Source organism: Rhipicephalus microplus, chromosome X, assembly GCF_043290135.1.
Source record: "Rhipicephalus microplus isolate Deutch F79 chromosome X, USDA_Rmic, whole genome shotgun sequence".
Classification (NCBI taxonomy): Eukaryota; Metazoa; Arthropoda; class Arachnida; order Ixodida; family Ixodidae; genus Rhipicephalus; species Rhipicephalus microplus.
The window spans coordinates 285,310,921-285,325,342 of record NC_134710.1 but is presented as its reverse complement, the minus strand read 5'-3'; the positions used below and the strand labels follow the sequence as shown (position 1 = coordinate 285,325,342).

Sequence of the window (14,422 nt, the reverse complement as noted above, 5' to 3'; positions counted from 1 at the left end):
ACTGCAACGAGACATCGTCAAAAAATGTCGACCTCGTGAGGTTTTTTAAAGTGCATCTTGATCTAGTCATGGGGTTTTCTTTTCATTCATTTACTGTGAATTGGAGCCACTGTTCACGAAAATTCAGTAAAATAATCTGTAGTGGAGCAGTTGATAATTGATTATATGTGGAGTTTAACGTCCCAAAACCACCATATGATTATGAGAGACGCCGTAATAGAGGGCTCCGGAAATGTAGACCACCTGGGGTTCTTTAACGTGCACCCAAATCTGAGCCCATGGGCCTACAGCATTAGCGATGCACTTTCAAAAGCAATTGTAGCCGTGGTGTACTAATGCTGCTCCGCCGGTTACTTGCACCTGTAATAAACAAATGAATGTGCGAATCTGGCTAACACTTAGCAGACACTGTCCTTCACTGCATTCCTATTGAGCACAAGGTGAATACTTCCATGAAATCATAGGTGTATAGTTGAACCTGCGCTGCATTCATTTTATCGTCTGTGTTTTCCGCCAAATTTTTTATTGCTTTTTTATTTCTGGATGATCCCTAGTTAGCATAGTTAATTATTTCAGAGAAACTTGCCATCATTAAAGGTTATCTGTATTGTAATCATTAGAAAATATTTATCTCTTTGTGTTTCTTATTTTGTATATTTCAGTTGGGGAGAAGAAGATGCGGCGAAAAACACCCGGTGGCTGCGATATTGGCATTGCTCAGCCTCAGTTGTATTGTCGGAACGGCCGCACAGATCGACAAGTCAAACAGAGAGCTGAACGACAGCGCAAATCGTATTCCTTGGCCTGTGTACCAACACAGCACTGCGTCCAGTGCTCTCGGGCTAAACCAGAATAGGCCACAGGAGGACACTAAGCCGAGACCTCGCCTCTCCGATTCTCTATTACCACCATCGTTCATTAAAGTAATAAATTCCGTCAGCTCTCCAGACTGGGAAACAACCACGCCCGCAGGGCCACGAGCAATTTTTTTGACGAGTTCTACGACAACGACGACAACAACGACTACGACTCCTTCTCCTCCACCCCCTTCTCCTCCTCCTCCTCCATCGACAACCGCAGCAGCGCTTACGAGCTCCACCTACATTAAGCGTGGCCATCCACCAGAGGTTGATCCATTAAGTCCCAGTGCCTGGAAGGCTGTGCCAGAGAGCCCTCCATTCCCCAAGAGATCCAGGTTGCCGGCCAAGAGACGACGAAAGCTGAGGCCGAAGCAGGAAAGTACAGTGAAAGAGCACACACTGTTCACCACTGAACAGGCAACAGAAGCCTCAACTACTGCCCATCCCACGAGGAAGTTTGGTGTAACCCGTCGTCAGCTTCCACCCCTCGTTCGTGGGTATAGGAGCAAACCAACTAAGAGCACGCCACCAACGACCACCCCACCGAGAAGGGCTTACGTGAGACCAGCGTTACCCGGAAGAAAGTACACTCCAGCCATTCCACGTCGACCTGTGCTGGCGACCACCACCAGCACCACTTCTTCCTCTACAAGTAGTTCCACGACAACGACTACGACCTCCACAAGACGGCCTTTCATATTTGGTGAGCGCAAGGTTCCATCCTGGTATGGCCAGACGAGCACAAGCACAACCACAACGTCAACTACTCGCCCGCTGCTGTCAACACCACTCGCAAGATTGGGTCGAAGGCCCTCAGGCCTGCGCTACAAGCCCGACGACTTGTCACCAGGGTTTGGGCCTCGAACGAAGTTGTCGCTGCGTCCTCTGCCACCCGTCATTAGAGACGCCGTGCCTCAAACAGTCGAGAAGGACGAGTTGGAGCTATCCCAGTCGGTTCAAAGGCCCAATGGCCGAAGACGCCTGGTCAACGACGTACCCGCAAGGGTGCACTTAGTGAAGGGTCAGCTACCTGATCTACCAACACCCCAGATAACGCACAACGAAACAGAGGCCATCAAGCCTGAAGGCAGGCAAAGTGGCTCTGATGAAGGCGGCGAAGTGGTACGCTTCGTGGCCATACCCCATTTCGTGGATGGAAACATCCCAACGAAGAGGGCTGATTTCAAGGAAAGTTCAAGAGTTCCTTTCAGAAGGATCTTCAGAAACCCTTTTGTGGTTCCAGTAAGACGTAAGTACGACAGCTATATAGTTTCTGTTTGTATAATGTCCATCCGCACTGTCATAGGACCTATGAAACACCATCACAACCAGCGACGTAATATGAATAAGCCTTCGGCATCATATGCAATTTGTCTTTTTGCACTACGTTCCTATTTCCCTTAGTAGATTATCGTCCTTTTTCGAGTTTCATTTCTAAGCGGGAATACATCCTAATGGAGCTTTTGTATGTTTGTTGCTGGGCTGACAAAAACTTTGAGAGGTAGTGATTTTGGGTTCCCTTTCGATAAAGCACAAAAGTATAATGCGATTGCGCATATGTAAAATGAACCACAGAGAGATTTAGCATGGTGGCCAACGACAGTAAGCAAAATTAGTTGAGCAATAACAAGCAGGTAAGATTTCTGTTTAAGATGACCCTTGCTTAGGAGAAATTTCCACGTTTATTCATTTTTTAAAACCTACTATCTGTCATTGTAGAGGTGTTTTTTCTTGCAAAGAATATGAAATCATCAGCAAGCACTATTAGGTTTTAAAGCTCTTTAATTTTATTGTTATCCGCAACAATTGCCGTAGAATAATACGTCATCTCAATGAAAACTCAGTTACTTATGTAAACAAAAAATGTAATTTTTTTGGTGCAGGGAATGCCTAGCGAGACTAATATAATGTCACGAGATGTTCGGGGATGGGCTATATGCGTGAGAGGTACGAGGATTGCTACCCGCCTTTCCGCGAGTAATGTCGCGGGCGAAACAAGAAAGGCAGCGATGACTCATCCTCTGTTTGTTTGTTTGTTTGTTTGATTGTTTTCCTTCAATATATGGCACGTACCCAGTTTAGGGAAGTGGTCAAGGATGCAACGTTGAGACTTTTGAATCCTATTTTAAGAATGGCAAGTGATTAAAAATGAAAAAAAAATGATGTGACAATAGTACGTAATACATTGAATTTGAACTACAAGTATTATGCTTTTGAGCTTGTATTCCAGACTGTCGTATTAACCCTATTGGAGCAATTTGGAAAACTTAGTTAGGTTTCATCTTGTTGAAATTACAAAAAAACTTTAAATACCAGAATAAAATTGTACTCGTTGGGTAGTTAGTTATAATGAAATTACACACGGCATCAAAGACATCCCTGTGGCAGTGTCCCAAGCCTTAGGCACCGCAGCTTAAAACATTTTCCACCGATAAGGTTAGCGTCTGCCCCAGAACCAGAGCAGCAAAAACGTTCTCTTCCTCCTCACATCCAAACTTGTGCGTGTCACAGCGGGTGGTTGGTTGGTTTACCCTCATGGAAACTGACGCAATTCACCACCGGGGATCGGCCATGAAATGGGCGGGGCCTTTATCAAATGATCCTATGGGTGTGTTCCAATACTCACCGTAGACGGCTGAATAGACGGCTGAATAGACGGCTAAATGGACGGCGGCTAGCTTAAGTCCCATTTCAATTCTCACGTAGCCGGCAAAGTAGACAGCTTCGAGAAGACCGCATCGTAGACAAATACGATGCAGGCTACTTTGCTGTCTAACCAAGATGGCGACTCAGCGAATCGCTCAGATAGACCGAATATCACCAGAATGGTCGTCTGCACACAAGCAGACGCTTATCCAGAAACCTAATCTGAGTAACGTTTAATTTTTTTTCAGACTTTAACACAAATTAGGCCTGAAAATACAACTTTTGCGTTTGTTCACTTTGGATTTCTCTTCTCGACGCGAGGTGGCGCCTTATCGCGTAAAAGCCAATAGGTATGATGTAGTGAGAGGAATATGGAAAGGCGTCATGATTCTTGGGCTGACGTTCGGCAATGCGGTCTTGTGCATGAGATCAGAAGTTCAAGCAAAATTAGAAATTAAGCAACGTGGAATAGGTAGGCTTGCCCTAGGAGCTCACGGGAATACAACAAATCAGGGAGTACAACGTGATATGGGATGGACATCATTTGAGGGCAGGGAAGCTAGCAGCAAGATAAAATTTGAGAAGCGACTGAGAGAAATGGGGGAGGAGCGTTGGGCTAGGAAGGTATTCAGCTACTTGTACATGAAGAATGTCGATACAAAATGGCGGAAACGAACCAAAAAATTGACTGGTAAATACTGTGAAAACAGCAGGGGGCCAAACCAAAAAGAATTATTGGTTTAAGAAGAAGGTGAAGGAAGCTGAGACCAGTATGTGGAGAATTGGCATGATTAAGAAGTCCGCACTAGAGATCTATCGAACTTTTAAGCAGGAAATTGCCAAGGAAAGGATCTATGATAATACTCGGGATAATTCTCTGCTGTTTGAGGCCAGAACGGGAGTATTGCGAATCAAGACATATCGGGCCAAATACGAAGGGGTAGACACGGTATGCAGTGCGTGTGGAGAGGAAGAAGAAACTTCCGAACACTTCATAATGTTCTGTAAAGGGCTTCACCCTATATTTCAGGATGATGGCGCAGAATTTTTCAAAGCACTGGGGTTTAGGGACAGTGAGGGCAAAATAGACCTTAAGCTGGTAGAATTAACTAGAAGGAGGTCATCTGATTGGTGGCTAAAGTCAAGACACGAGTGAAAATCGAACTCTTCACTGCAAAGTACGAATCCTCAACCTCACTATTTAAGGGAAAAAAATAAATATAGTTTTTGGTTCATTAAGTATTACGGCTTGGTGGCGCTTGCCACCGCCCGATCTAAAGGGTACAGCCATATCCATCCATCCATCCATCCATTCAGCCGTGTAAACGTGTTCCAATTCTCGGACAGAATGGGCTCGGTGCTGTCTTCTAAGCAGTCTGCGTAGACTGTCTACGTGCTGTCTAAGAATAGGAACACAGCCTATGTGTCATTATTCACATGTATTCAGATGAAAGTTATTCTGGTAAAACTTCCCACTGAATCAAATTTGAAATGTTTGACAGAGCAAAAAGTTAAGATTTCAAAAGCGCAGCTGGGTGAGATTCTCATTCTGAAGCTTCGCGTGACCGGAAAACCAAACTGCGCCTGTAGCGCGTGCAAAGCAATAACTTTGCCGGTGCCCGCTGTCTTTCTTCAGTTCTTCATCTTAAGATTGACTAAAAACAGACAGTTGGCTCTGGCGACGTTCATTTGACAAAGGAGGGTAGCAATGGTAAACTTTTCGACATAGCTTATCAATCTGCCATATAATAAGGCCCGTAGCCGGCTTACCAACTGACGTTGACATGATGGATTCAACGCCGGTGTTTCTTCAATACATAGGTGCCTTATAAAAAACAAAAGCAAATAACCGATAAAAAGAAGAGAGGAAGAAAGTGAAAGGAACACCCGAATAGAGAAAGGAACTTGCCAACTAATTTTTGTCAATTATAATCATGCTAATTATAGTCTAACTACAATTTTACCTAGTCATGACCTTCATTATCAATATAGCTAGGCCTGTGCTAATAAGACATTGCTTATTAAGGTAATGTGAATTGAGACTTTGCAAATAATCATGGTCAGCCACAAGCTTCGCTGTCAATTCAGCCTTGCACCAGTAGTGCGAGCTGTCTATATTTTTTTGTTCTAACATTTATAAATGATGCCTTTTTCTGCATTACGCCCTCTCTAGCCTTGATTGAGTGACGACGTCGTGTATTTTACCGTTGCAGGAAGGTTTCCTTACGCGGGACCTGTGGCCGTGTTCCCGCCCTCCCTGTCCTCCGTTGAAGACAGCAGCAGCCAGGACGAAGAGGTTATCCGAATTCCGGTGGAAAGACCAGAAGTAAGAGATTAGCCACAACGCAGTTTCAGATCAAAGTGGAGCCTTGAGTCGTGGTACGAAATTTCTCGCCATGGCCACAAGCGGCTCTGCAATCCTCTTATTCGGCAAGGGTGGTGTCCGCAGTTTTTTTCATGAGAATATACATACACATAACCAAACCACAGGCAGCATGCGACATGGGCGCATAAATGCCACTTAAACACGGGACATGTAATAGAGCTGGAAAACTGTAATTTATGTAATTTTATGAAGGATAGCATGCATTCTCGAACATTACACAACCCCATTCCGTGGCACTTCAGCTTTGCACCTAGTTCAGAGAACGATTGCTGTCCCCAAAGCTGAGTTCATTCTTTAAAGCTATACTTTTAATGAAACTTTTTTATATTATATTTGCAAGCAGCACATAGTGAAATCGGCTCTGAAGCTGTCTTTTAACAGTGTTTACTTTAGCACTGACAAAAATAACAACACCGTGTTGTAATACCATTGACTGAGTGGTGACATGTACTACCTACTCAGTTTTTGACGTATGACGAAGAGAGCTGAGAAAGATGCATCATAGAATTAGGTGATCAACCAGATACACCATACTTCGTAGTTAAAGCAGGGCGCAAGTAATAGATGGTTGAAAAAGACAAAATGTGCACATTTATTGCGATGCCAATTTACCCTCAAGGCAGAAGGCTTCCTTTGTAGGTGAGTATTATGCCTGTCCTACAAGGCTTGTGTTGTGTGTGAACTGGAACATTATTTTGCGGTATGTATTGTCGTGTACAATAAATATAGCAGATGGCTGCTTGCAATATAAGACGGGTCGTTCCTACTGCTCTGTTATCGCGTAACATTGCTGTCGAAAGAGTGCGAGTGACGCCGAGGCCAGACACACCGCGCCCTCACCAGACGCGCCAGTTCACTTCGTGTGTGTGCGCTCCACGCTTCTTTCAGTCAGTGTAAATAAGGAGGCCTAAATAGAATGTCTTTACATGCTAGTTTGTGTGTTCTAGTAAAATATCTTGAATTGCACGAAATGAAGAAAAAAAGTATGGCTTAATAGGACTTTTCGATGGCCTAGATATTGCATACGGGTGGGCAATAATAAGCGCAAGAAAAACCTGGCACATCTTTGTGTGTCTTCCTTCTGTGCTGCGTTGTTCTTGCGCTAGGCATTTCTCCATTTCTCGTTAAGAAAAGAACAACAAGAAAGAAAAACACACAACGCAGATAGGGCACAAATATGTTTTGTGAGTCTATATCTGTTGGCCACTGTGTAAAAGTGGCTATAGTGCTTGGCTACTGACCCCGAGGTCGTATGTTTGGTACCGGTCGCAGTGGTCGTATTTGGATGGAGGTAAAATAGTAGAGATTCGTGTACTGTGCGATGTCAGTGCATGTTAAAAAAAACAGATGGTCGCCATTTTCGCAGCTCCCCACTACGGCGTCGCTTATAATCATGTCATAAATTTGGGACTTAAAACCACAGATTTTATTATTATGTGTCTGCCTCTATCTTTTATACTTTATTTTTTTCTGAAATCGTCGTGTTCATGACTATTTAGGTTCTTCTGTGAATTTCATTATATGATTCTTCAGCTTTCGTGATTCTCAAATCCTTGCAATATATCTTCGATTTTGTAATGTGACAACAACTGGTCTCCAATTTCATATTTATCATGCCAATTATGAATCAACAGAAAAGCAAGGACTAGTGCTTCAGAAGGAACCATTGCTCACCTAGCTAATGAGTGAAAAATCTAAAACATGAGTGCTTCAATCTGATTGCGCAAGCCTTACCGTGTCCTCCTCGTAAATTAAAAGATGCCATATGGTACTAAAGCGTCCTACTCTAAGGTGTGAATACTAGAGTGTTACATTTGTATCGACATGGGTTAATACATGTGTGAATGAAAGATTTTGCTGCTCCGCTGACTCTTCCTTCGCGTGTGACCTCAGTTGATCGTTCTTGATCGCTCACGTGGCCGTTGTTTCTTCCGCAGAGTGGCGCCTTCCCAGCTCTGCAGCCACCACCTGCCCTTCCGCTGCGCGTGGTGCGGCCGGCGTATCCGGGGGCTGTGGGGCACCAGGCTAGTGCAGCCATGGCACCCGTGCCGCCAACAAATAACGCCGAGCACGAGTCGGCGTTCACACAACCACGGCCGCCCATGACCCTGGGCAGCGCCAACTTGCCCAGCCGCGTGAGCCGTCCCAAGCCGGAGGAGCCACGCTGTGACCGCTTCTCCGAAGACATCTGCCTCGACGACTTTGAGTATCCGACGTAAGGACCCGCATAGGCTGGCGAGTGTGAATGTCCTTTTATGAAGAGTGTCGTCTACATGCCAATGAATTGCAGTGGAAGGTAATAGAAAGATCAAAACCGGTGGATGTCAAGAAAGGAAGATTTATCCGGTTTCAACCATTATTTGCACGAGGGGACAAAACTCACGACACGCAGCACTTGCACGGTCTGTGTCCGTGTTAATACCGGTGTGGTGACCATCCTTCGTTTCGGCAATACAACACAAAGGACACCGCACCAACTTGCTCATTAACAAAACCTTTTTGTGAATGGCCATTCTATTGGCTGATGTAGTTTGTCTATACCTAGAAGATGGCAACCCTCGTTGTCAAAACATTGGCAGCAGCTTGGCACATCTCTTAATTGATCAGACCACATGTGATCAACTTCTCTGAGTCATGTGACTCCAAATGATAAGGATGAAAGACGAAGCAACAAGTACAAATATCTACACGCATGAATGCCCATTTGAGCTCTAAATCAAATGGTGGAATCATTTTGTAAGGCTTGGTCACTAGAAGCGAATTAGTTGCTCTAAACTGTAAGCAATATATAGCTCAAAATAAGCAGTGCAGAAGCTTTCCAAGAGTATGCATGAGTCATTAGCACGAATGAATGCACAATATATTAATTGTGGCTTGGGCGATATTGTGAAGTAGAGCAGACCAGAAATATTTTTGTACAGGTTAATTTAACAACGATAGTACTTCATCAGAATTTGTAGACCAAAGCTTCTGAAACTTGAGCAGAGTGAAATGCAAAACTGTTGTCTACACACATTCAGGCGAAAGTTAGCCAAGTGCCTCAAATTTATCGTTATTTTTGTATGGGTTATCTCAGTACTGGTTCACTGCTGAATTCCCGCACGAATCGTAAACGATGACACAGTAGGCTACTTCGCATTAATTTTCACCATTCAATGTTCGTTAATACGCTTGAAATAGTTATAGACCAGGGGTACCGAACTTCGTTGGTGTGGCTGCCAACAGCGTGAGGATGCCAATAAGTGGCGGAGGAATTGAAAACAATTGATTGATTGATATGTGGGGCTTAACGTCCCAAAACCACCATATGATTATGAGAGACGCCGTAGTGGAGGGCTCCGGGAATTTCGACCTCCTGGGGTTCTTTAACGTGCAACCAAATCTGAGCACATGGGCCTACAAGAATTGAAAACAAGGAGAGCAATAAACCCTACTTTAGAGGAGAGAGAGGACATAATTTTGCTTATTCTACTTGAATAACCACCGTTTGTGCGATGGTTTACACGACATCATACAGAAGTGGTCGAATGTGTAGTGCAGGGATATTGATACATCAAAAAGCTTTCTACAGTTCGTATGTTAAAATAAGACAGATATAACGGAGGCTTCGCGAAAAATCCGAGGGGCGACATTACAATTTCCGGACTGTTCCACAAAGGCGCCTGTTGAATACCGGCGTAGATTTGCGGTGCAGAGAAAGTAATAGTTCATGTTAATAAAGTGTAGTGATCATTTCCTATATATTTATTTCACAACAGTTATTTAGATGAGCTTCAGAGAATAACACATAAGCTTCATTTACTCTCCCTAGTGGGCACGGCTTTCGAGCAGTTTTATGGGCGTTTTTTTTTCCCCGCTCAGGCTCACGACAGTATACAATATACCTTTCAATATACATTACACCAGCCAAGTCATGTTCATATGCCACTAGCGTGCCTTTCAAAAGTACTTACAGCTCCTCAAATTTTGGTATGATTTTGGATTGCACACGCTAGAACATATGTTTCAAGCCTGAGTTGCTTTCATCACAATACGGAAGCTTCGCAGTTTTTGAAGTTTATTATCAGCATGAGATCATTAGAGCTCTGTAATTGTTCTCTAAAGTGCATTGACGCATGACACGTGCAGTTTTTATTTTTGATCGGCTCAAACAGTAAATGGAGTTACAGGCATTCTAAATACCCGTGAACAATAAAGTATTCCAAAGCACCCGAAAAGTTTTCATGAAACGAATAAGGGAAGACATTGTTTGTTTGGTAGGTACACATTCGTGGGTCATCGCTATTTTTGCGACACTCCTTAGGCTTAGTTGATTCTATAGCAAGAAGGACCTTGCTAGTGGTGATTACTACAGCGATTTATCGTCAAGGGCGTAGCCTCATTTCTTCGTTTCGTATTAAGTTTTGAATATTTAGAAGATATGACATTTTGCGTGCTGTTCTCACCAAAGAAAAAGACAGACAACTAGTGGACAGTGAAAGCAACAGAATGGGCACCAAGGGATGGAAAACGCAGTCGGCAATAAAGCAGAGAGTTAGATGTAGTATAAAGATGAGGAAGTTCGAAGGGATAAAATGGAATCGGCTCGCACATGATAGAGTAGACAGGAGATCATTGGGAGAGGCCCTCATCCTGCTGTGGACTAATACAGGCTGAGATTATTGATGATGATGATGATGATGATGATCGCGACGACTTTTTTTAAACAAGCAACACACGCGCCCACAACGCGACAGATTAACAGATTATCCAGTGGTTATTGTAAATTTACTTTGTGCCAGCAACCAGGCACACAAGTGTGCACGTCATCTCTGCGCGTTTTAAGCTTGAGCGCAAACGCTTTATGGTCTTAAAATGCGAACGTCATTTTAGAAATACGCGACACCAAGCTAGAACATTGCTTTTGTGGAGTAGGCGGGATTACCTCCTCATTTGCGGTGTTTTCTTGCAAATGCATCTGTAGTTTCTGCAGAGAACGCAATAAGGTTAAAGGAGTGCTGACACAATCTAAAAAAAAAACATGTTCTAAATAAAAGTACGGGAGTCGAGAAAACTAAAACGAATATTGCGGTGCATGGGAGCGCGTGGTATATATTTATTACCACTATACCTGAACAAAACCACACTTTCAGTTTCTATATCAAGGGGCCGGACTCTCAGTGACGTCTCATGGCAGTGTGACATCACGTGGATGCAACAATGGGTGGCGTATACGAATGGAAAATCTCTCATTTTACCCTGATTTGCGTTGACAGCGATGAGCAAATTTTCCCCCAGTGACCCCGATTGATATTCATGTGACTCAGGCTGCATACAAAACACAGAGCTGGCAAATTCAGGAACTGTCTTTATTTGTCAGGATAAAGTCCATTGCAGTGAAGCTGGCTTGCCGACGCTCAGCGAGGAAAACTTCAAAACCAAAGTGAAATAATTTGCACGTGTTGTCTGACTGTGGTGCGAGAAAAGTGTTGACACTGCATTCGAAAGAAACGAAGAGTATCCTTTTTACGATGCCTTCAAATTTTCTCAGTAATCCTTTTACATCGTTAAGGGTAACTCCGGTGTTTTTTTTTATTAACCAATTTCAAGAAAATTTGCAACATATGCTTTTTCAGCATGCCGATTATATGAGTCGAATTACACAGCTGAAAGTCATTGAGTTTTTCAAAACTAATTCGTAAATTGGTAGCCATTTCCGGATTCACACCTTTCATTGCGTGCCACCCTGTGTACGTGACGCATCCTGTCTATCCCTTGCCTACCTCGCCTCGTGCAGCAGACAGACGACGTGCGCGCTTTCTTTGTGTTGCCGCTGCTCGGTGCCATCGATGCACGGCACATCAACTGCTTCTCGCGCCGGCGGGTCGAAATCAAACGACGATGCTTACGCGCACAGACAGCGGCACTCATCGCTGAACTCATTGCTGGCAAACGCAGATGAGCTCGCACCGCTTGGCTCTATGTCGGAAAACATTGGCAGCTTGCTATTCGCGCCGCAGAAGAATCCTAAGTGCTATTGTGCAGTGTATTTTGTGACATCATCGTCTACCCTGCACGAAGCAGCTCCATACATGAGTTTAAGTTTGGAGACATCGTTTATTGCTTATTTAAAATTATTGACGAATGACTCGGCAAAATGAACAACCCTAGCTGTTACGGGACTGTTTATATACTATATGAAGCGGTATTGTCCCATAATGGTCATAAACGAAACAGAGTTCCCCGTTAAATTGGTATGCCTATTCACTTTTTCACTTTTAATGCATAGAGGCATGAAGTCCAGTATCTTGGACTTTTGACAATTTGTTCGGGTCAATCAATTCCTTATACTTGTCATATGTGAACCAAACGTATTAACGCCTTATAGATTGTCCGGCTATGAAGCTTTTTGTTCAGCCACTTGCGAAGAACAAAGCAAAGTAATTGTTTACATCCACACGGACTTGACTTATGTTTCACACCCAATAAGTTCAAATGACGACAATCAGTACCTGTGTCTTCGTGTAAAGAAGAATGCTGTTTCGTTCACACTTATTGGTGGATTTATATCTCCATCATCGCGATTTTACAGCGACAGACTAAAAGACATCCTAATAAGGACCAATGGGCCTTGGATAATCACTGGTGATTTCAGCACCCATCACATGCTTTGGGGGTGCACTAGGATGAATGCCAGAGGCAGGAATATTTGCTTCCGACTACAACATTTCCATCGTGAACGATGGTACTGCCACATATCTGCGGGGTCTCACGTATGGCAGTTGTTTTGACCGGACATTGGTATCATGATGCTTCTCTCACAAAGTTAAATGGTTTTGCGATATTGAGACTTATGGGGTGACACATACCCAACTACGTGAAGATCAATGGTATCAGAAAAAAATTCTCTTCCGATGTTGCATTTGGCACTAACTCGTCGATGTTTACGTCATGTGTTGAACACGCTTGCCAAGAAGGCCTTGCCTGCAGCCTGGAAAATACCATCGCGGAAGCTATGCAAGCGTACAAATGTAAATTACAATTCTCGTATAAAATAGCACAGTTTGACATCGAACTGGAAAGATTACAAACTATACGAAGGTGTGCTGAACGACGATACAGACGCACAAGATCAATTTACGACCTGAGGGAAGCAAGACGGCTCCAGAAAAAGATTCAACGATGCATTGACAAGCTGGAGAGCGAACGCTGGAAAGCATTCTGCGAATCTCTAGACCCTCATAAACCGCTGTCATATATCTGGAGAACAGTTCGTGGTCTTCGCACCTCTCCGCAACAACGGCACCCTTTTAAAGCTTTGGCACTCCATCATGAAAAACAGAACTCGAGGTGGCTGAAGAATTTTGCACGAGAGTTGCCGGGAATATTATGATCGAGAGCATCGACGCCGTGACCGTTCCTGAGACACGATTACCAAAAATGGACATTCCATTTACCATGGAAGAACTGGAAGGTGCCTTAGTCGCTTCTAAGCGCACGTCATTGCTAGGTCCTGATGGTATTATATTGCGTTCGGACATCTTGCACAAAAAGCCAGAAGAGAACTTTTAACATGCTTCAACAACTCCTGGCTCAGCGGCAATGTTCCCCGAGAATAGAAAATAAGTAGATTAATACCACTTCTGAAATGGGAAAAAATCACCATTGGACTTGACAGCGTATCGCCCTATTGCCCTCGCAAGCTGCCTCGGAAAAGTAATGGAAAGAATGGTTCTATTTCATCTCGAGTGGTTCTTGGAACGATACACCAACTACCCTTCCTGCATGGCAGGCTTCGGCAGGGGCCACTCCTCGATCGACTGGGTCCTTGACTTATCGACATTTATTCAGCAAGAACAAAGTCGCAAGCGTATATCAGTGGCACTTTTCCTTGACATGAAGAATGCATATGATAATGTAGCTCACGATGCCATCCTCACTTCTCTCGCAGCAATGGGCATTGGTGGACAAATGTTTCAATAGATAAAATATTATATAACTGGCAGGTTTTTTTGTGTGCAAACAGATGAGGGTTAAACTACTGAACATTACACCTACTCTGGAGTACCTCAGGGAGGTGTTTTAAGCCCCACCTTGTTCAATGTTGCCCTCATTGGTCTGGCAAAGGTTCTGCCAAAGTCGGTGTGCCTATCCATATACGCCGATGATATTTGCCTCTGGAGTGCGGCAGTTACTCGCCCTCAGGTGCGTGCACGAATACAGCGGGCAGCAACCCTCACAACAGCCTACCTTCAGAAACAAGGCCTGCCTATATCAACTATGGAGTGCGCGTTGATTGCGTTTACGCGCAAACCAATGACGCCATACCCTGTTTACATCAATGGGCAGAGTGTCAAATATGCACGGACGCATCGTTTCCAGGGCATAATAATCGACAGAAGTCTTTCGTGGAGCCCAAATTGTGCCTACTTGAATAAGAGACTGCTATCTATTGTACATGAAATGAAATTCATGTGCGGGAAAGCATGGGGAACTTCTGTCGCCTCCATGCTACAGCTGTACAGGACCCTATTTCTGGGTCTATTGTGCT

General features: G+C 44.0%; 1 protein-coding gene across 2 annotated transcripts in view; it reads left to right on the top strand.

Annotated features, from left to right (window-relative positions):
- The window catches only part of LOC119161449 (uncharacterized), a 122,909-nt gene that overhangs the window by 73,886 nt on the left and 34,601 nt on the right, over window positions 1–14,422 (top strand). For both annotated transcript variants that reach the window (XM_075879257.1, XM_037413919.2), the window contains exons 2-4: window positions 663–2,109; window positions 5,720–5,832; window positions 7,830–8,107. In XM_075879257.1, the coding sequence (XP_075735372.1) occupies window positions 663–2,109; window positions 5,720–5,832; window positions 7,830–8,107 (1,838 nt within the window). The remainder of the gene's footprint in view (window positions 1–662; window positions 2,110–5,719; window positions 5,833–7,829; window positions 8,108–14,422) is intronic.